Below are 20,856 nucleotides of genomic sequence, written 5' to 3' on the forward strand. Positions count from 1 at the left end.
ATAAGATTTAAAAGTCTGATAATCCGAAGTTTCATACCATTTTACCTACCAGTCAAGAAAGGAGAATTTTACTTTTACATACCTGTCTACAGATGAAACCAAAGTGGTAGGCTGGGTAGGTTGTGGTTGTGCTACTAGAACTGGCTCTGGAGGAGCAACCTGAGAGACTCCCTGAGTACTCTGTGAATGGAAAGGATAATTCAAATTTTGGAAGTAATATATTTTATCATTCACAATCCCCAATAAGCGATTCTTTGTTTTTTTCCTTATCCCTCCCTTAATTCCTCGAAGCGCTAAATTTACTAGTAATTCTGAATATTCAACATCCACAGACAGTGTTCTTAAAATTCCAAAAGAAGTTTCTAAAACTAGTCTTCGGTATAGACTGCATGATGTGAGGTCAGCCAACATATTTGCTGGGCAGTGTGAAACTACAACTTGCCATGCAGCCAGCATCTCACTAAAAGTGTGCAATAGGGCAGGCAGAGCAAAATGCAAAGATGAGTTCAGATCTTTCTCCTAACAGGGCAAAAATGATTGCTGGGAGCACAGCAGGATAAGATACTCTCATGACCACCAACGGCAAGAGTTTGTGAAAGGACAAGAATAATGGCTAAAGTACTAGTTAGAGAAGTGAAGTGCTAACAGGGTTAATCTTCTCCAACACACACTCACTTCCCAACAGAACAGCCAGTGGCAACAAGGCCCCCACAATGGCATTTCATTCTGCTGTAAGAAAAAGTCATTCAGAAGTTAGTTTGACAGAATCTCCAAATGAGTTCTAAACCAGGGGAGCCTATGTTTCTCCTTTGTCATTTTTATCACATTATACATATGCTTTATATATAAACATGCAGTAATTCCATTTACCTCCAGAACTGCTTGTTGGGAGGATATGATGGGGGCTTGGTGAGCTAAACTCACTGCTGGCTGGGACACATGAACCTGTCCTTCTACACCGCCCACAGAAACCAAAGGATTTGATTCCACATAAGGCTGCACCACTGTCGGAAAGTAACCTGGTGTAGCCAATGCTTCTGCTGGCATGGGAGGGGATAGGACTGTAGAATGGATGCAAACAGAAGCCACGTTGGAAGAGGGAGCAATATTTGAATCTCCTGGGTACTGTGGTGGTAGTCGAGGTGGGAAGCCCTGTGATAGAAACGAGGAAGGTGAGTTAGTGCAGTTGGGTCACCAAATTAGCAAAACAGCAAGACATGCAAAAAAAAAAAAAAAAAAAAAAAAAAAAGCACACAGCAAAGAAGAATAGTAGCCCAATCTCTTTCTACTAATCTAAAGACTATTTAAAGATAATTCCTGAAATGAAATAGTAGACTGGCTCCAATTTATGGGACAGGACACGACAATCATACTTTAAATTGGATTTTTTTTTCTTCTTGAAGATATTTAAATAGGACAAATAGACTTAATATTCTAGAAAAATACCTAGTTTCTAGCCAATCATAAATGGAAGAGACAAAAAACTCTTCCATGTTGGCTACTCTATTTACACTACCTATATATAAAAGAGTGGTCTGAGGTACTCTACTAATCATATCTAGCATTCAATCAGCTTACACTGAATACTGAGAGAACCATTTTGCTCCCGGGAGGTGTCCTGAGAAAAAAGGGTAACGAATCATCAGATATCATCACCCTATCCTTTCTCAGAATTTTCTTATTTTAGCTTCTCTAGTTGAGATCAACAACTTTTGTTACTGCTAATTATTCTGATTCAACTACTAGGTTTTCAAGTTCTTGATGGCCTACTATTAGAATCAAACCCTTAGGTGCCCTCCTTTTTTGCTAGCGAACACAATACCTGGTACAGAACATCTCCAGAGGGAAGTAGAACCTCAGCAGCTTGTCCAAGGTTAGCAGGTATTCCCATGGACTGAACTGCTGGTTGTAGGAGCTGTGGGTGAACCTGACTTGGCAGCTGAGTCACAGACTGCAGAACGGTTGGAAGCTGACTAGGAACCACAGGTGATCCCCCTGGGATAGCAGCTGTTGTAGCAGATGAAGCCAAGGTGAGCAGAGGCTGATGAATGCCAGCTGCCATTGTGACAGGAAGGGATGAGAAACCTGTCTGAGCTGCAGACACGTGAGGAGTTGATATGGGAATCTGAGAAACAGGATACTGAGGGAGTAAGGAAGTAGGGAGTGGCTGTCCCATAGAGAGGAAATGAGCACCAGAGTGGACTGGAACAACTGAGGGTTGTGTCGCAACTGGGATCTGAGGTTCGCCTTGGATAGTTGGTACTGGCTGGGAAACTGGAAGCTGGGAAGGTAAAGAAAAACAAAAGACTTTTTTTTTCTTAAAAGCAAGGCTGCCAAAAGCAAGATTTATGTATTAGCCAAAAAGAAGGGTAAAAAAACCAAAAAACAAAACCCTGCGTACATTAGCTTAAGTTAACATGCCACGTAAGAATAGAAAAGGATAGCAAGATACAAAGAGGCTAAATAGAGTGGCTACTGTTCCAAACCCTGTGTTGTAGAAATATCTGCTAAGGCTAATGTTCACTTGACAATAAAAAGAGGACCCCGTCCATAAGCAAGGTTTTTTTTTTGTTAAATAGCTTTATTGGGATATATTTCACATACCATAATCCACTGGCGTGTTTCCTGTCACTAAATCTGTGACTAAGTAGTTACTGAAATCAAATTAATTCCTTACCAGTGGAATTAGACTTCATCCATATTACTTCTACAATTCATAAGTCTAATACAGCTCTATAAAAGTAGTATAGTTAACATATTTCACCAATTATAAGGTGCAATCACCCCTCTCCACTATCTGGTCATTTTACCATTTGAGAAACTGGAATATGTATTAAAATTGATGATGTGTCAATACCCAGTGGTACATAAAATAATAGTGCATTTTACAGTTAAAAGTATCTCAGATGTGATGAAGTATGACAATAGCAATACATTGTGCACATAAAAGCACAACAATATCCAAAGATAAAGCTGACAATGGTCATTCAAAAGGGCATACCTTCTACAGGGTACTTCTCAAATGATTAAAAGGACTACTTAGGGAAAAAACGCCATTCCATAAAAGGAGTTTTTATGACTTACTGTCAAGTAAGCAATGAGGGAAGAAACAGTGCAGAAATCTACATAAAAATAAAGCATAATAGCAAACCTAGAATATCAGATCTAGCTGAAACAACTCTAGAGACTCATAGGTTCAGTTACCAAAGCATCTTTATTTAACCCATTAGTTCTAATACCTGTCAAATCTATTTCAGACTGATAAGCCTAAAACCAAAACATTTTTGGATTGTCACTGCTGTTCAGTATGTACCCATTTGTATTAAATAATGCATATGCCCCAATGGAGCGATTTTTCACTTCATTTGTGCAGTGAGATTAACCAACTTCAACAGATATTTTCACTATTAGAAGAGAAGGTAGAAGTCTATCCACTTGAAAGGACAAGTTACATGAAGATCCCTTTCAGAAATTAAGAGTTTACCTGTTTTCCAGCTGATACTTGAGGCAACACCTGTGGAGCTTGAGGCTGACTCACTGGCTGTGCAGTAGTGGCCTCACTGCAGGCTGATGTCTGTGGAAGTGAATACTGCACTGTCTGTTGAGGAGGAGCTGTCTGCTGTATTCCCTGCTGTTAAGAATAAAATATAATGATTCAGTTTTATTTCAAATCATTAGTGGCATGTTTTCTAAAGGAAGTATGTTTACCTAAAGTCTTCAGTGTCTGTAATGATAATTTTAGTAATCAAGACATGCACAAACCTAAATTCATCAACTCCCCTTACATATCTGTTTTTCCTTTGATGATCTTTATCTGTGATAGTACCAAGAACGATTAACCAATGCTTCAAAACTTGAGTCATCTTTGGTTCCTCACCCAACATTGCCCTCATCCCAACAACAGCAGGTCTTTACAAAGACATTTATATATCATATCCAAATAGCTCTTCTCCTCACCCCCAATCCCCTTTTTCCTGTTTCTTGGCACCATTAACTTAACTGCTTAGGTGACCTCGGAAAAGTTAAATATAAATATACTTCTTATATAAATTGAGGCCTCAATTTTATGATTCTACTCAATTAAAAACAATATTATAAAAGGATCTAAAACAAAAATATCACTGAAACAGAAATTAATTTTTGTTTGTGCTGTAGAGATAGTAGTTAGCCATATTTTCCCCCCAGAAGTCAACTCCCTATTTCTTTTAAACTGACATTTATGATATTGTCTCCCCTGCCTTCATACTTTCTCATAATTGAACTCATTAAATTCCTTTGGAAAAAGAAAAAAAAAAAGCACACATTTAAATTAGCTAAATTTATTGGCATTGGCCTATGTCTGAAGATAAGCAAATGAGGAGGCTGATACCCATGAGAGTGCTTCTATCCTAAACCAGCTCTATGTAACTTATAATCTGCATTCTTATTAGGGGTAGTTAATAAAATAAAATAGAATTTAACTATAATAGTATATAAATTAAGATACTTATTTGGAAAAAAGGGCAGGAGCAAGACAAAGCATGTAATAATTCCCATCCCTTAAGTTCTCCAAGATGAGGTGTTGGTTAGTGAGTGAATGTATATATAACCAAACTAATCAATTCCTCCGTACAAAATGCTTTAAAGTGTTTTTTATTTTGTACAAAGAACATCTAACCTTAAACAGATATCAAATGACTACATGACCACATGCTTGACTGGATCATTTGTAATAAGAATTAAAGGCTTTGTTTCAAAAACTAATAGAAACAGAAGCCAATTTATAATTTGGTGGTTCAAAACTATCAATGAAATAGTTCATCAGGAAGTTTGCATTACACATACAGTGGTTATTAATTTTATTTGAAACAGCTAATAAGTATTTAGTTAGGCCAAAAAGCATTATTCCCATGTAAATAATTATGTAAATAATTACCATTATCTAACATCAGTGATGAACTGCAGATATTTAATTTTAGAATTACCAGTTCTACTGCTGAATACAACAACACTGCACTAATGTCTTGAATTCCTCAAAGCTTCTGGAACCCCCCCCAAATCAGAAGTTTAAAAACATTTTTTTAAATGTTCCTGAAGTAGTAGTTGTTAGGATTTCATTCAATGCATCCCAGCATAAAGTTTGATACCCTATCCCACAGATAAGAAAAATTAAAAAGGAGTACAAGATTATTAGAGGCAAGCATGATGAAAATAACGAACAAATGTTCATATGTGGACAAGTCATAAACATAAGTAGAAACAAATCGATATCTTTGTATTGTTAAATTATATGTAGAATCGTCTGTTTGAGAAGGCAGGTAAATTATATCAGTAACAATGATTCTTTTAAACTTTAATGTATGTCTACTAAATTGTTCAAAAATACATTAAACAAAAATTTTTTTTAAATGTTACTGAAAACAAGAAATGATAATTATGCCTCAGTTTTCCTTTCAAACACTTAGCAAGCCATTCACAAAAGATGTAAAATAGTGTTTTGGCTAGTGCTAATCCATAAAATACAGCAATGTGTTGTTCTCACCTGCTGAGGATGTTGTATGGGTTGGGAAGCTGAAACCCCTGCTAAGCTACCTGAGGTCGGCTGACCCTGGCTCTGCCCCTGTGCCTGAAGGAAAGAAGTGAACACAAATTAGAGAAGACCTAAAGTAAGTGTACAGAGTTCAGGCTTTTGCAATAAATATTTAAGCTCCTGAGAGTTTGCTTGATCAAAATGAAACATTTGCTTGAGTAAGTAAGTATGGGAGAGGCCCCTAGGGCTTTTTTTTTTTTTTTTGGCAAGAAAAATTTAGAGAAAGGACATATCACAGAACATGTTCTGATCCCACTCCATGCAAAAACCTGATAAGTTAAAACCTAACCTACCACTGCTACCTAGGCTATAATTTTAGCTGGCTAGAATAGTCAGATTTATCATAAAATTGTTATTGAGAATAATATAATCAGGAAAAAAGTGGTAAAACTACCAATATGAAAGTTTTTATCAGATTAAAGAAAAAAGTATTTGACAATGCTAATTTGGTTCTTTTTGCTACTACTTAGAGTACCTTGATGAGTTTTAACGGAAATGTCAAAAATCTGTTATCATCATCAATTGCTAAGTATTTTAATGCCCAGAGGCGATTTTGCCACCCCAGGGGGAATCTGGCAATTTGGGAATTTCTGGTGGTCACAACTGGGTTAGATGGCTGCTAGTAACATCCAGTAAGTAGAGACCAAGGATGCTGCTAAATATCACTTCAGTGCACAGAACAGCCCCCCAACAACAAAAAATTATCCAACCCAAAATGTCAATAGTATTGAGTTTGAAAAACCCTGATTAGAGTGTTCCAATTACCAGGAAGTCCAAATTTAAAAAATGAGAAAGTGAGAAATGAATGTATGAGTATGTTTAGGTAGCTTAAGGGGAAAAAAGGTTATCACTTTTGTTGTTCCATTTCAATTTAGAGGGGGTTCTTTGAAACTTACACGGATATGATATATCACATTTCACAGCAGCTTAACCACTGTAAGTGTTCATTCCTTCTGCAATATGCGTGTAAATTTACTACCTGATATTTGAAATTTATGTTGTAAAGTTTATAGGAAAATGACTAGTAATACATTAAATGTTTACAGTAAGGGCTGAAACTTGAATACTGAGGTGAGTACACTGCATGCCCATGCAATATAGGTTTCCAGTTTCTGGGTTTTTTTGCTTCTTAGTACTACTCTAAGTAGTTGATACTTTCATGTACATTTTTAGGGTTGTTTATACCCCTGAGGCATAAAAAACATAAGAAAAAAGTAAGAAGAAGAACATAACAGTGCTTTATGAAAGAGTGTAATATTTAGAAGATCTAAATGATGTCTTAATATATAATTGCAAGATGTACACATTTGATAAAATACATCAAAAGAATACATGAAATAGTCAACACTGGCTGTACTTGAATTCTGGTATGTCCATTACTTTGCCTTTATTTGCATGAAGGTATATAAGCTCATATACAAAAATAACTAAATTTAAAATTGTTAAGAAAAAAAAGGCCTGAGATTTCTAATGTTCTTTAGCTTGCAATATGTGTCAGAAATTCTTAATATGGGCCGGCCAAGTGGCGCACTCGGTAGAGGGCGGCGCTTGGGAGCGCGGCGGCGCTCCCGCCGAGGGTTCGGATCCCATATAGAGACCAGTCCGCTCACTGGTTGAGTGCGGTGCGGGCACAACACCGAGGGTTGCGATCCCGTTGCCAGTCGCGGTACAGGTGCGACACTGAGGGTTGCGATCCCGTTACTGGTCATGAAAAAAGACAAAAAAAAAAAAAAAGAAAGAAATTCTTAATACCAAAAAATAACAAACCTACCACCAAGTTATTAAAATTAGAATCAGTCCTTAATTTTATGGATTAACATTTTATACAAACATATAGTATTGACTTAATCAATGCCACTTTAAAAAGGCATCTTATTTGTTAAAGCAAATCCCTAAGATGTTTCCTTTTTCTGTATTTCTAGACCCTTCCACACTAATGAAAATTCTGTGTATTAGTCTTAATACTACTCAAAAAGAGTATTCTTTATTTTTCATTCTTTTCATCTTAGAGAAAAAAATTATTCTATTTTTTAAAAACTTGTTTAGAGGAAGAAAGAAATGTCTCACATTAGTATTCCTAAATAATCAATGCCGAGTCAACCTTACATTATAGACATTTGAATTTTCACTACTAGTTGAGAATATCATATACAGTGACAGAAGTCATTGATTCTGATGAGTGACTAAAATTCTAGTTTTTGTGTTCTTTTCCAAGGATTTGTACATATTATACGTAAATCAGGCAGTTTCTCTCTCATATTTTGTCCTTAAATACAAGTAGTTTAAAACCCCCAAAGATGGGGAAACTCTACTGATAAAATTAAACAATATTCCTCATAAATTCATGATTCAGGGAAATAAGGGATAGAAAATTTAAATGTAATGGTGCACAGTGGGGTAGTTTAAAACAATTGCAGAAGTTTTCCTATAACCTGTGGATGGAGTGCAGATCCTCCTGAAGAAAATGAGGCAGTTAAGACCTGCTGAGATGTAGTTCCTTGGGGGAAACAGAAGAAAAGTGGGGGTTCTTGTAACACTGTCTGAGGCAGACGGATAAAGGGTAATGAGACGTCAGAGCCAAAAGGTGCAGCTGCTCCCCCTGTAGGGGGAGGTGATTGAAAATCACTGGGGTCTGAAGATGTGATTTGTGAGGAATCACTGGAATATTCTGGGCTTCCTACTGGCCAGTTCTGTCCGATAGGCTCTACCACAGAAACGGTCAATTCTGGGGCATTGTAATTATGCTGTTCTTCAGTCACAGGCTGCAGGTGGCCGTGTAATCCAACTGATTGAGGAGGCAGTTCTTCCTGATTCAATTCCACCACAACCTGTCGATTTTGGTAAACATGCTGAGGTAAAATTCCAACTCCTTCTCCTGAAGAGGAGCTTGGTGTGTGAACATGAAATTCAAATACACAGTTGCTTCTGCTCTCATTGTTGTGAGTTAACACAGCAGGTGCAGAATGAGGAACAAAGACAGGGTGATATTTCAAACATGTAGCATCTGTACTGATAGGTGCAGAAATATTAGAGAGGGGAGATCCTGGACACAATCCAGAATCTAATTTTAAATTCTGAAGGTGTCCTACCAGGAAAGCCTGTCCAGCTGGAAATTCAAAGACAGAACTTGAGGTAGGGCCCCCTCGTACTGGTTTCTGTTCTGGTGTCTGTTTCATAGGACTTGACAGTACTGGTGAGTTGTATGGAATGCCCTCATACTGTTCTGCCACCTGGGCCTGGTAATGTACCCCAGCTAGACACACTGCTTCCTGAGGAATAAAATAGTGAGCTTCTTCTGGAAATACTAGTCCAGGTCTATAGTCACTGTAAGCTTGAGTTGGTTCAAACCCAGGATGAACCTGTATCTCACATGGCTCTCCAGTTACTCTACTGGCTGTAGTACCCAACATAACTACGGCCTCTGGTGTCCAGTTAGTTGGTCTGCCACCAGGTGGAAGAAGATTTTGGCCAACAGTCCTCAGCAGGGGTTGGAAGTGGTGAGTTTGGGCTTCCAGGAAGGAGGTGCTCTTACGCCGCTGGGAAATGGCTACTTTCGGTGGACAGGTGGGAGGTGGTGAAAAAGAAACTGGACGTTCATGAATAGTTGGGAAAAATATCTGTGACTCTGGGTATGTTGGGGTACCCCCACACGGATGCGCCATGGACTGAGGCTGTATCAACATGAACAAGACAAGTAATTCATACATTCATATGTGAAATTACATCAGACATGCACAACTGGGTAGCTCTGTGTAACCCTATGTAACAGTTACACCAAATTTATAATTAATAAAGAAATAATGCTTTTGGATAATTTCCAAAATTATGCATAGTAAAAATCCATTAAATACATCCAGGGACAATAAAATCAATCTGTGGGACTCTTTGCATTAGATAAAAGCTGCTTTTCCGCAACGTTCCTCTCTCAAAGGAAATCTAAGAATTAAACTTTCCATGTGATTGTTTTTACCCACAATATGTTCACTCTTAAGAATTAATGTATATTACATCAACAGAAAAAGAGTTAAAGAATAAGAGTTAAGCCCAACTATTTTTATAATGTAAGAAATGTGCTTCAGTTTAAGCTATTGTATTAAGTCTTCCTAAATTCTGTATTCTTATTATCCCATGCTGTGTAAGAGGCTTCAGTTGATTTTCTTATCAACTAACAGTATGTCTTCTAACTAGAGATCAGAAGAGATTTTTGGTGGATAGTAAAAGACATACACAACTTGACTAATGACAGTAATGTCTTTCTCCTGACTATCCCAAACAAAATGCAGCTAATAGTTTTACTATATAACACGTTACAGATGCCAAATCACTGAATGTCCACTTTTCTAATCCTGGATAAGGGTTGAATAACCATAAATTCTGTGATTCTGATATCTGGTGTTCAAATCAGGTGAAAAGGATAATATAAATGACAGCTGATTTGATTTAACAGTACTTTTTGTTCACAGAAGCAATTCTAGATTCAAGACTCTAAATTTAGAAACCTAGCTTGCCAAATGCAAACAATACACATGATAATAATTCACTATCATGGAATCCTTTTTAAAAGAGATCAGTTTCATTCTTTCAATAGGGAAGACCCCTATCAAACAGCCAAGTGGCTCAACTATTCACAATAGCTAAAAGATGATTTCTATTTCAAATAAGAATGCTCATTTTACCATTGTTCACTCAAGGTGTGTCCCAAAGCCATAAAATACTGTACAGTTAATCATCCTCCTAAGTAAAAATCTGAAGATTCTGGGGATGCTAGTTCAGAATGTTAACAATATTCTCTATCTGGAAAAGCAGCAGCAAGGTCCCACAGCACTTAAAATTTTAAAAGATATATCTTTTATAGACATTAATGGAGCCAAAGGAAATCAGTCATACATATGATATGTGTATCTAATGCTTTCATTAGAGTCAAAGCCCCACCCTATTTAACCTAAGAGAAAAATACTTCCATGAGGAAAAATGTAGCCTGGTAGTTTGCTGACACCTCATTTCACACAAATGATTAAATTAAAACCAATTTGTACTCTTCATTTATTCTTCACTGGCTATGGTAAAAAATTGACTCATACAGCTTCATTAGTTCCTTCAGAATAAAGTCAGGAGAAAACTTGTTTGGGTGATATTTAACAAAATTTGCTTTTGATTAAACCAACGAGTTTAAAATTAAATAATACATATATTTTTTACTAGGATATGAAAATGCAAGGATTTTATGCTGGTGGGGGATAGAAAGATATTACAAAAATAATAATGTCCTCGGCACATGTTTATGTGTGCCGAGGACATTATAATCATTCTTTCTCATTACCTCCTTGCTTTTTATGTTCTTTAAAGCCTTAAAAACAAAAAAGTTTCCTACAGGAATAACTGCTATACTAAAAGCATAATATATAACCAAGTTTAGTCCTGTTCTTTATTTAATTTTTATTAAAATTCTTGATGCCTGGATGTATTCATTGGTAATCGTTTTTCATTTGTCAGGAAGTTTACAGTTACATACAGTACTGACAAAGAGGGAAGGCAGGCTGGAGCGTCGGTGCTTGCGCTGAGAGGCAGAGTGCATAGGCGGGACACTCTCCAATGCTTTAGAAAGCTTTTTGGCAAAAGTTTCCTCAGGGGCAGTCCGAAGGAGGGAAGGAGAAAGAGGTGCAGACAGCACTGGTGATGGGGTGGAAGGAGCACTGGGAGAGATGCGGGACAAAGAGGGAACAGCAGAAAGATGGGGAACACAAACCCACATGCTACAGCCACGATGAGGCTAAACAGAAAACAAACACATACATGAAAAACACAGTACTTTGAAAACAAAATAACCAAATGTACAATGATAACAGGGCGTAGTGGCATAAAGAAATGCTCCATCCCCCCCCCCAGTTCCACAGTCAATTTTTTTTGAGGAGAGAGAGAACTCCACAAAGCACACCTGGGAGATCACAACTAATCTCTCTACTCTTAGTTGAGTACAGGTTTTCTTATGAATGTTCATGATAATGATCAATTATCATACTAAATAGTCTAAAATTACCAATTATTATGAGTGCATGAATAAGAATGACTGACTTACTGAAGTTAGCAGACAGGGAAAACAATGAAAATCAGCTTGCAGTTTCTGCAAACTTATTAAGATTAAACAAGAATGAACTCTGTTAGTTTAATGTACATTATAAGATGCAGATGATTTGAAAACTCGATTATTTTGCAGGAGCTCTAGAAACTTCTGAAAAGGATTCTCATTTCTGCCTTAGAAAGCATCAGACTAAAACAGTTGCTGGCTCACAGTATTTTATTTATTACACTTGCAGTTCTAAAAAGACATTATCTACTAGGAAAAAGTTAAGCTTTTTAGAAGAAATTCACAACTGGATATAGAAAATATTCTGTACTGCTATTAAAGTAGTAAATGAAAAAATATCTTTACTTTGAATCTGTAAAGAATAACTTCAAAATTTTTTCAGGCATATGATTCAATTTAGGTTTACAAAGTTTAAAGAACCTTTAGTAGGGAGGGTTTAATATAGCTACAAAGCAGTAAGTCTAATACTGTAAGGTTGTCTTGAGCAAATTTAATTTCCTTTTAGATATTATGAACTATGTAATTATTTATTTCCTTTTCCAAAAATGGCTGCATAGAGTGCTCTGAGAAAGTATGTAAGTAGCATCATATGATCATATAGTTTTATTCCTGGTTTTTTCCTCCATCCTTGTTTCTCTGTTATTCTAATTTTTAAACTTTCAATTATAATTCATATATTACTGCAAACCACAGTAAGTTTCTTCTGGACTGAGACAGGAATAGCATTATAATTTTTAAAAAATTCCTCACTATTTAATAATTCTTCAGAAAACCTCCACCTAAAACATTGGCATTAAAAAGCAAGAAAGGCTGCTTTTAGAGCATCAATAGATATAGCTATGTTAGCTATGTTAGTGGCTCAAATATTAAATATTTAATATCTTCATAAATTAACATTTCATTTCCTTTTCTAAAATAGAGACCTGATGTTTACAGCCCTCTGATGAGTGAAGCCAACAGATTAAAACTAGTTTTAAAAATATCTAGTTATGATGACCCAGAAAAAATCAATCAGAACGAGGGTAGAAACTGACAAGAAGTGCTGACAAGTAATATTTGTCAGAACACAGAAATCCATCTATGCAGTCTTTACAAAGTTGTTCTACCTTACATAATTATTTTAAAGGTTGGAAAGCAGATTGTTAAAAAAAATTAGTACGTCAGTAGTTTTTCTTATATTACTGTGGCCATTCATCTTGAGACCTAGCTAAATAAAGCAGGACTGATCAATGGACTGTGAAACAAATAAACATCTTTTATTCCAAGCTGTGGGATGAAAGACCAGAGCAAACCAAAGTATTTTAAAAGACAAAATTTTTCATTTAATGAAGAGCAAGAATTCCACATAGTTCAGATTAAAAGCTTTCTGAAAAGGAGGGAAAAATCTGTTTAAAGATCTCACTAAACAAGTGCTATACAGTGACCAGTTATTCTCTAATTCCTTTCTGATGCAGATGATGTGTTTTATTTTCCTCTGAAGACTTTACAGAGAGTCAACAAAAGAAATGGAGTATTATCTGATAATCTTCCTTAACATTCTCTCTCTCTCTTTTTTTTTTTTTTTTTTTGTACTGACCAGTACAGGGATCAAACGCTGGACCCTGGTGTTATCAGCACCACACTCTAACCAACTGAGCTAACCAGCCAGCCCTACCTTAACATTCTCTATATAAGAAGCAAAACTGGCTAATGTAAAACATGGGATAATAATGTGTGTGTGTGTGTGTGTGTGTGTGTGTATCTCCCTCTCTCTGTCTATCTATACACACACACACAAAGTATTTCAGGAAATAATCTCTGTAAGTTGATTCTGAAAATGAATCAGTAATAAAACAGATACCAAATAAAGGGAAAAAGCAAATGAACATATACCGGGAAGGAATTTGTGTCTAACACAGACTTTAAAGGCAGGAACACGCATAGCAACTGATGATTAACTAAACACAAGCGCTAAATTAAATGGTCATACAAATAAAGGATTCCTTCACTCTAGAGTACTCACATGCAGCATTCTATAATGGTTTGAAGGTCTTACCTGTGTTTATACAATAAGAAATCTTACAGAAAACACTCAGTAATTATTTTAATAAGTAAGCTTATAAAAACTCTCCTTGCCCCTCCCCCAAACTGTCTGTATGTCCAGCTTATGTTGCTTTGAAAAGTTTCAATTCTCAAGTACTAAAGAGACATTACCTTTAATCAAGTGCAGACTAATTTAAATCTTGTACATAGTTTCTTCATGTAATCAGTTCAGCTAAATCTCACACATTAATGTGTATATATCCTACTCTGCCTGAACTACTACCATTATACTCTAAAATAAACCTATTCCCTCTAGAAATATGCCACTTACATTTTCTACTTTAGACTCATATGGCTACTTGGACATCAAAAGGAATTTGAGTTTAGCAGATTATCTATTGGCTTTCATTGTAATACTACATTCTCTTATGCATTTACTTACCACACTTGAAGGTGGATATACCCCATGGGTCTGAGATTGTGCTTGGACAACAGAAGCTGTATGTCCTGGGACTGTGCCAGTAGAATGTGCCTGCTCATGTTGGGAACCATACGAAACTGTCTGTTGACTGCTTACTTGAGATTCTGTGAAGACAGAAGATCCCTGACCACTGTCGACTGTCCCATCAGCTGAAGGAGAAATGAATCACCAAAAAAGAGAGAGAGAGACACACATACACACAAATCAAAAAAAGGAGATTCACATTTTCCCATCACATTAGGGTTAATTAGTTATTTCTTTGCATAGACTAAACTAAATAGAAAATAAACAGGAGTCACATTAAGATTTCTATATTTAAATAATGAATCCATATGCAAAAAGTTTCAATGTCTTTAAAAAAAAAAAAATCCCTGGCTATCACAGAATCTTACTACCTGAAGAGCAAGGGGGAAAAATGTAAGTAAGCCTTAAGATGGATACAGCTTTTGAAGTCCTAAAACTACAGAGACCAGTGGGTTCTCAGCATTAAGCAGGTAATTCAATCAATAACTAGTCTAATTAGTTTTTAATCCATATGCTATTCAGCTTTGCTGAAAGAACTGAACCAGATTAATGGTTCAATTTTCAATAGCTAAGCTTGTTCATTCTTCATTATTAATTCTATTTTATTTTAAGAAATTGTGGAAAGTAGAAATCTACAAACTGGAACCTCCAAGATGTAGGAACTTGCAAAATCATTTTATTTCCTAATCACATTTCCTAGTCACAATGATCCCATCCTTCTTTTCTTTTTTTAGCAATTGGCCAGTTAAGGAATCTGAACCCTTGAACTGAGCTAACCAGCCAGCTCCCATCCTTCTATTTTATTAGCCATAGACATAAGAATAAAAAGAGAAGCTATATGGCAATCATTTCAAATTTCTTACTATATGTTGGAATCATAACTCAAAACGAAAAAGCCAGTGCAAAATGAATAAGAAGATAAAAAGTAAATTAGGATAATCATTAGCATATTTCTCTACTTCCCCAAATACTCACATAACACAGATATACTAGGTTGCTGGTACTGTAGTTGTTGATGTTGATCTGCCTCAGGTTCTTCAGGTTCTACTTGCGTAGAAACTGAAGCTAAAGTAGCAGAAGCAGTAAGTATGCCAGTGCTAGCAGAAGCGAGCTGTTTAACTGCTGTCTGGGAAGCACTTGATTGTTGTTCTACCAGCTGTTTGACACTGCTCTCTTCCTGCTTTCTTTTTTCTTGCTCCTCCCGCACCAGTTGCCGTTGCTCTCGTTTTCTTTTAATTAATGACACTCTATCTTTGATAGCTTTAGCCATGGTCTTGTGATCACCTTCACAGACATACCCAGATTCTACCTACAGAATAAAAGGGTGTATTAGGAAGCACTAGTATATCAAAAGAAAACAACCCCCAAATAAAACTTTTCTGTAGAAAAGTAGAAGGGGAAGAAAGAATTCTCTCAGGACTGGTCTTACCAAACTGTGAAATTACTGGTATGCATTACTACACATTTCCTCTTTATATATACTCATGAGTATCTTTATATATACTCATGGGGTGGGTGCCACCATCTTTGTAGAAACTAGCAGGGTGGGTGTAACTTCACTCCTTACAACAAACAACAAAACAATAGGACATGTAAAACCAGTTCCTAAACCAAGTAATGTATTCTATTCTTCTATTCGCTCTCTTTCCCTTTCATATGTAACTGTTAACAATAACCTGTGTTGCTTTTACTTACTTTCACTAGGATACCACTTAATCAGGTAAAACAACTGTGGCAAGTATTTGAAAGTTTAAAAAAATCCCAGAAAACAAAAACTCAAACAATAAAAAAACTAACAAAAAATAAGTATCTCTTTCATAGTTGACCTTCTTCTCAGAGGCAACTACTATTGAATGGTTCTTATAAATCCTAGTAGAGATATTCTATGAGTATCTTTGCATAATAATTAGATATTGGAGGCACTGTGGCAAGCTAAAATTGGTGAAGGATTTCTTTTGGAAAAAGTGATGTTTTAGACATTCTTCAAATAATAACACCAAAGGCTGCCTACTAACTGATCTTGAAAACTTGCTTCAAAATAAAAACAATTTATAATCCTATGTCTGTCCATAAGATTTATTTAGATGACTGATTAAAGGCTAATACACCAATATTTATTTTTTTAACACACCAATATTTAAAAACAGAACTTGTCATCCTAATTGAAGCGGCTTGTACAAAATAGGAGTCATCAACCTTATGGACTTTCAAAATGACTTCAGAATGCATTTTGAGTTTGTTCTTTTTTTTTTCTTTTGGTGGCTGGTTGGTACAGGGATCCAAACCCTTGTGTGCACTCTTTCTCTCTCTCTCTCTCTGTATCTATCTATCTGTAGTTATCCATCCCTCCCTGTATAAATCTACATATCTTTTTCTCAAATAACTTTAAAAAGGGACTATAAAATCCAATACTCATTATAAAAACAAACAAACAAAAAAGAAATTAAAAATCACATGGAAATCCCATTACTCGATGATAACATTTGGGGCCAACACAATTTTACGACAATGGGATATGCTACACATACCACTGCATAAACTGCTTTTTTGCTCAACAATATCATTGTATATAAATCTACACCAATTTTTAAATGTCTGATTAGTGTCAATTTACCATTTCCTGAGCAACATCTTCTGGCACATCTCTCTCCAAGTCAAAGGAAAACTCAATAGCTTCATTGTCTTTGTATTTTCCCTTTAATTTCTTAATATCTTCAATACGTAGCCATAATTTAATGGCTATCTTTTCTCCATCATCTTCTTCTGCTAATTCTACTCGTACACCTGTTTCCTCCTGGAAGAAGGCGTGGTTCAAAAGATCTTTGATGGAATATCTTCCGAAAAGTGGGAAAAGAAAAGAATCAAAACCAAAACATCATTAGTTTGTAAAGATAATTTTCAAGTGTGGCTGATCATTGTTATTCACAGAAGAAAAAAAAGACTGAGAAAAGAAAAACAAGGAAAAGTTTATAACTCATTTCCACATTGCTCCACTTGAATGCAGATTACAGAGTTTTACAGAGTATCTTCACTCCTTACAGCAAACAAAACAATGAGGCATGTCAAACCACAGTTCCCAAACCAAGTAAGGTATTCTCTTCTATTCACTCTCTTTCCCTCTCACATGTAACCATTAACATCAACCTGTGTGGTTTTTATTTCCTTTAATTAGTTTTACTCTGTTCTAGAACATCATAACAATCTCATTTGTGAATAAGAGCTGATAGTAATAATTTTTAAGTCCAACGATCTAATCTTATTATTTCATAGTGTACTAGAAATGGCAAATAATGCACAGGATATGAAAGCTTCAAAATACCACATAATCATTTACATAGCATTTTATAAGTAACAAAAAACCTCATGTACGATCTTGTCTGATCCTTGGATAATAATCTCCTGATTATTAGAAAATGGAGGCTCAGAGAACTTGAGAATCTAGTTCACAGTTACAAAAGTTGTAAATAGTGGAATAAAAACTAGAAAATAAATCTTTTGGTTTACAGTTCGGTGCCTTCTACTACAGCAAACTTTATTTACTCCAATAAATTCTCTCAATACTTTGATCAACAAGTTGTGTACTAGGCAGGCAGAAGGCTGATTGGGGAACAATCTTGTTTAGATAAAATGGTTTCAAAATACCAGTAATCCAACAGTTCTATCCAGAAAAGAAACAAAGCAATATGTTCTAAGACTTGAAACAAATACTCCTTTGTTTACAGTGAAAAAAGTTCTTAAAGAGATTTAAGGACTCAGTATATATAAAAATAGAAATTCAAACTAAATTTCTACTAAAATGTCTTGAAGATCTTGATGTTATAAGCTCTTCTAAGTAACAGTTTTGAAAAGAATATGAGACTGGAGAAATGAAGATATAAAAATCTTTAATCTGGCTGATATACCTGATTGCTCTCATTCTTCAGGAGATGGATTATGTTCAATTTACAATTTATATTTGTATTAGCTGGTCGACTTTTGCTTTCTTGGAGGATGAGGGGGAACAGTGAAGGTAGAGTACTTTTCAAAAACAGACTGGACCCTTGCCATGCCCTGAACAGGTGATGAGTCAGTGTGGCAGATCGGATACTTGCCAGTCCTCTAAGAAAACTCCCCTGTTAGTACAAATGACTAAGACAGATCTCCTCCTAAGCCTAGGGCAAAGTATTCTCTTTTTACTCAAAAAAATTTTTATGTTCTTTTGCTCTTCTTCAATTATGGAATAATGACAGCAAATCAAGAAATGTATAGTTGAGTTGATTTTAAAGAAGCAAGATTTTATTTCACCTTTTAGAATTCGACAGGTAATGGTCTAAGGAACAGATTTGCTGTGTTAGACAGAAACTGATCTCTTTTGAGTTTTGTAAATCATGCTGATGCTATAAATAAGTAGTTCTCATTGAATATAATAGCTATATTTATGGTGGTTCTGGTTTACTTAAACTCTACCAAACCATATTTTTACAATATTCCAATATATCAAATCTGAAAAATCTCAACGGCAAGGACTCTACTTCTAAAAATGTTACATGGCATAAATGCAAAAACTAATCCCAAGTATTAAATATACCTTAGATTGAGTGCTGTACTCAGAGCACAGTACATTCTAGGTTTTTGGTCAAACAACACCCATGTCAAAAGAGGCAATTTACCTTTCATCTTTGTTTTGACGTATGCATCCTTCAATAATTTCCTTCACTTCAGGAATTGCTACTTTGTCAAAACTGGCTGGTTTCACCCCCTGAAAACCATAAAAATAGCAAAAGAAACATATTTATGAAAGCAGGGCCTCTGAACTCTGTTTTATTTCTAATTAAGATTCTACTAGGTTGCCTTCTTAGCATCCTGGCTTTTTCTGATTTGCCTGCAGGAGCTCATCCATGCAGGGTCAGAGTTGGGTAGTCCAACTGAGCTCTTCACAAGAAAACAAGGGACAGTTTGATAGTGGGGTCACTTCTATGTGTGGCAATGGAAAAATTTAGGCTGGTGTTAACATCTTCTGTTGTGTTTCAGGTAAAGGAAGTTGTTGGCTAAAAAGGCCAAATATTCTAACTGGTTAGAAGACCTTTTGTTCAACCTTGTTCCCTAACACATTAATCAATACAGCATTTGACTATTTTGAACACTGAATTCATGTGTGGGCATGAATACACATGCTTAGTTTGGGAAGCATTCTATTATTATAGTATTCTTAAAGCTCGACTAGTATGGAAGGAGTTAAGTTTATTGGTTTGGTATAATAACTGAAGAGTAAATTGTCTTGCACAATACAACATCAAATGAAAAGCAATATATAAGACCGATTAATTGCAAGATAAGGTTTGCAAATAATTTCAGAAGGAAACTCATTATGATCATTATATGTAATACTAACTAGGAACATCACAGTGATAATTTAGAATCTTCATAAAGTATAAATTCTTTGAAAATGAAACTTTCAGCAAAGTGTGGAAAATATATGCAAGATATAAGAACAACAAAATCTGACAGATGGGGTAGAAGAAAAAAAAAATCTCATTATCTATTTCCACTTCAAGTGAACGCATGGATTAAGAGTTGGAAGTAGTACACTGATATGCTGTCCAAGTGGCACTGCAAGTCTATAAACACATAAAACAAAGGGAGTGGGGAGTGTTCAAAAAAGAAGTTACCAAATATACATATATTCTAATCTTGAGTCTCAGTGACAGATACAGTAAAACAAAATTAGTGACAGTAATCACAGAAATGTATGTAATCTCCCATAGATCTAAACAAAGTATATCAAATGATTAGTTCTAAAGTCTTTAAATACCAGAGCTATACCAAAAATTGGATAATCATCACTCACTACATTATTCCAAAGTGTTGATTAGGAGAATATTCTACCTCTAGTGCTACCTTTTCACAGCAAAGAATTGTGTAGTAGGGCTGACTCTAAAGTTAAATCCATGTATTTAAAAGGGTCATGTCTGAGAATGACTATAAAGATTATTACTTGTATTTTCCTCAATCTTCTTATTTTTTCAAATCCAGCTAAATTTTCCCAACTTGTCCTTGTCTCCACATAATTCTAATGAAAACAAGAAGATAATGCTGCAGAAGCAAAAGGCTGCTTTAATAGAGCAAGCTGGTATTTCAAACTTAGACTTAAGAAAATAGGAACTGCTTTAAGAAAAAAAAATTGATACTGCACACTAAAATATCTTCTGGTACCAGAAAAACTGAATATTTTGTTTTATATTTATTTTCAGTTTTCTACAATAAACATGTTAAACTGCATAACCTTTAAAAATGTTATTTATAAAAATAATCGGAAGAACCATCTAAAAATCTATATATTGAGTTTATAGAATATTCACTACTGGCAAAAAATTATCTGAAAAGACTGTCCTTTGGTAAAACTGAACATTCAGACAAAGCTGGCTTTTACATGTAAAGATAGTTTAAATTGTTAGAGAAAAATGGCTAAAGAGAACACAGAATTTGATGAGGAAAAATGGTCCTTCATCCATAAGTACTTATATTTCAGAAGAATATGTTTGGCTTACTGGCAGTAAAACTCTACATATTAAGTTAATAAAGCAAACATATATTTCTGTTTCAATCTAGCATAGACACATTGGAAAAACGAAAGGATTTAACAATTGAAGACAAGAACTGGACAAGTCAAAGCAGTTCTGAGCTTCAGATTTCTTG

The 20,856-nt window shown here is 35.4% G+C and overlaps 1 protein-coding gene across 5 annotated transcripts in view; it reads right to left on the minus strand.

Moving 5' to 3' along the window:
• WNK1 (WNK lysine deficient protein kinase 1) overlaps positions 1-20,856 on the minus strand; it is a 152,236-nt gene that overhangs the window by 25,241 nt on the left and 106,139 nt on the right. For 2 of the 5 annotated variants that reach the window (XM_008577683.1, XM_008577698.1), the window contains exons 5-14: positions 18,831-18,919; positions 16,796-17,015; positions 15,157-15,490; positions 14,119-14,306; positions 8,002-9,240; positions 5,522-5,605; positions 3,485-3,631; positions 1,823-2,281; positions 871-1,152; positions 83-180 (exon numbers count right to left, since the gene is read on the minus strand). In XM_008577683.1, the coding sequence (XP_008575905.1) occupies positions 83-180; positions 871-1,152; positions 1,823-2,281; positions 3,485-3,631; positions 5,522-5,605; positions 8,002-9,240; positions 14,119-14,306; positions 15,157-15,490; positions 16,796-17,015; positions 18,831-18,919 (3,140 nt within the window). The remainder of the gene's footprint in view (positions 1-82; positions 181-870; positions 1,153-1,822; positions 2,282-3,484; positions 3,632-5,521; positions 5,606-8,001; positions 9,241-14,118; positions 14,307-15,156; positions 15,491-16,795; positions 17,016-18,830; positions 18,920-20,856) is intronic. The other 3 variants (XM_008577690.1, XM_008577704.1, XM_008577710.1) reach the window with 3 other exon arrangements.

Source organism: Galeopterus variegatus, unplaced genomic scaffold, assembly GCF_000696425.1.
Source record: "Galeopterus variegatus unplaced genomic scaffold, G_variegatus-3.0.2 Scaffold70, whole genome shotgun sequence".
NCBI classification, from domain to species: domain Eukaryota; kingdom Metazoa; phylum Chordata; class Mammalia; order Dermoptera; family Cynocephalidae; genus Galeopterus; species Galeopterus variegatus.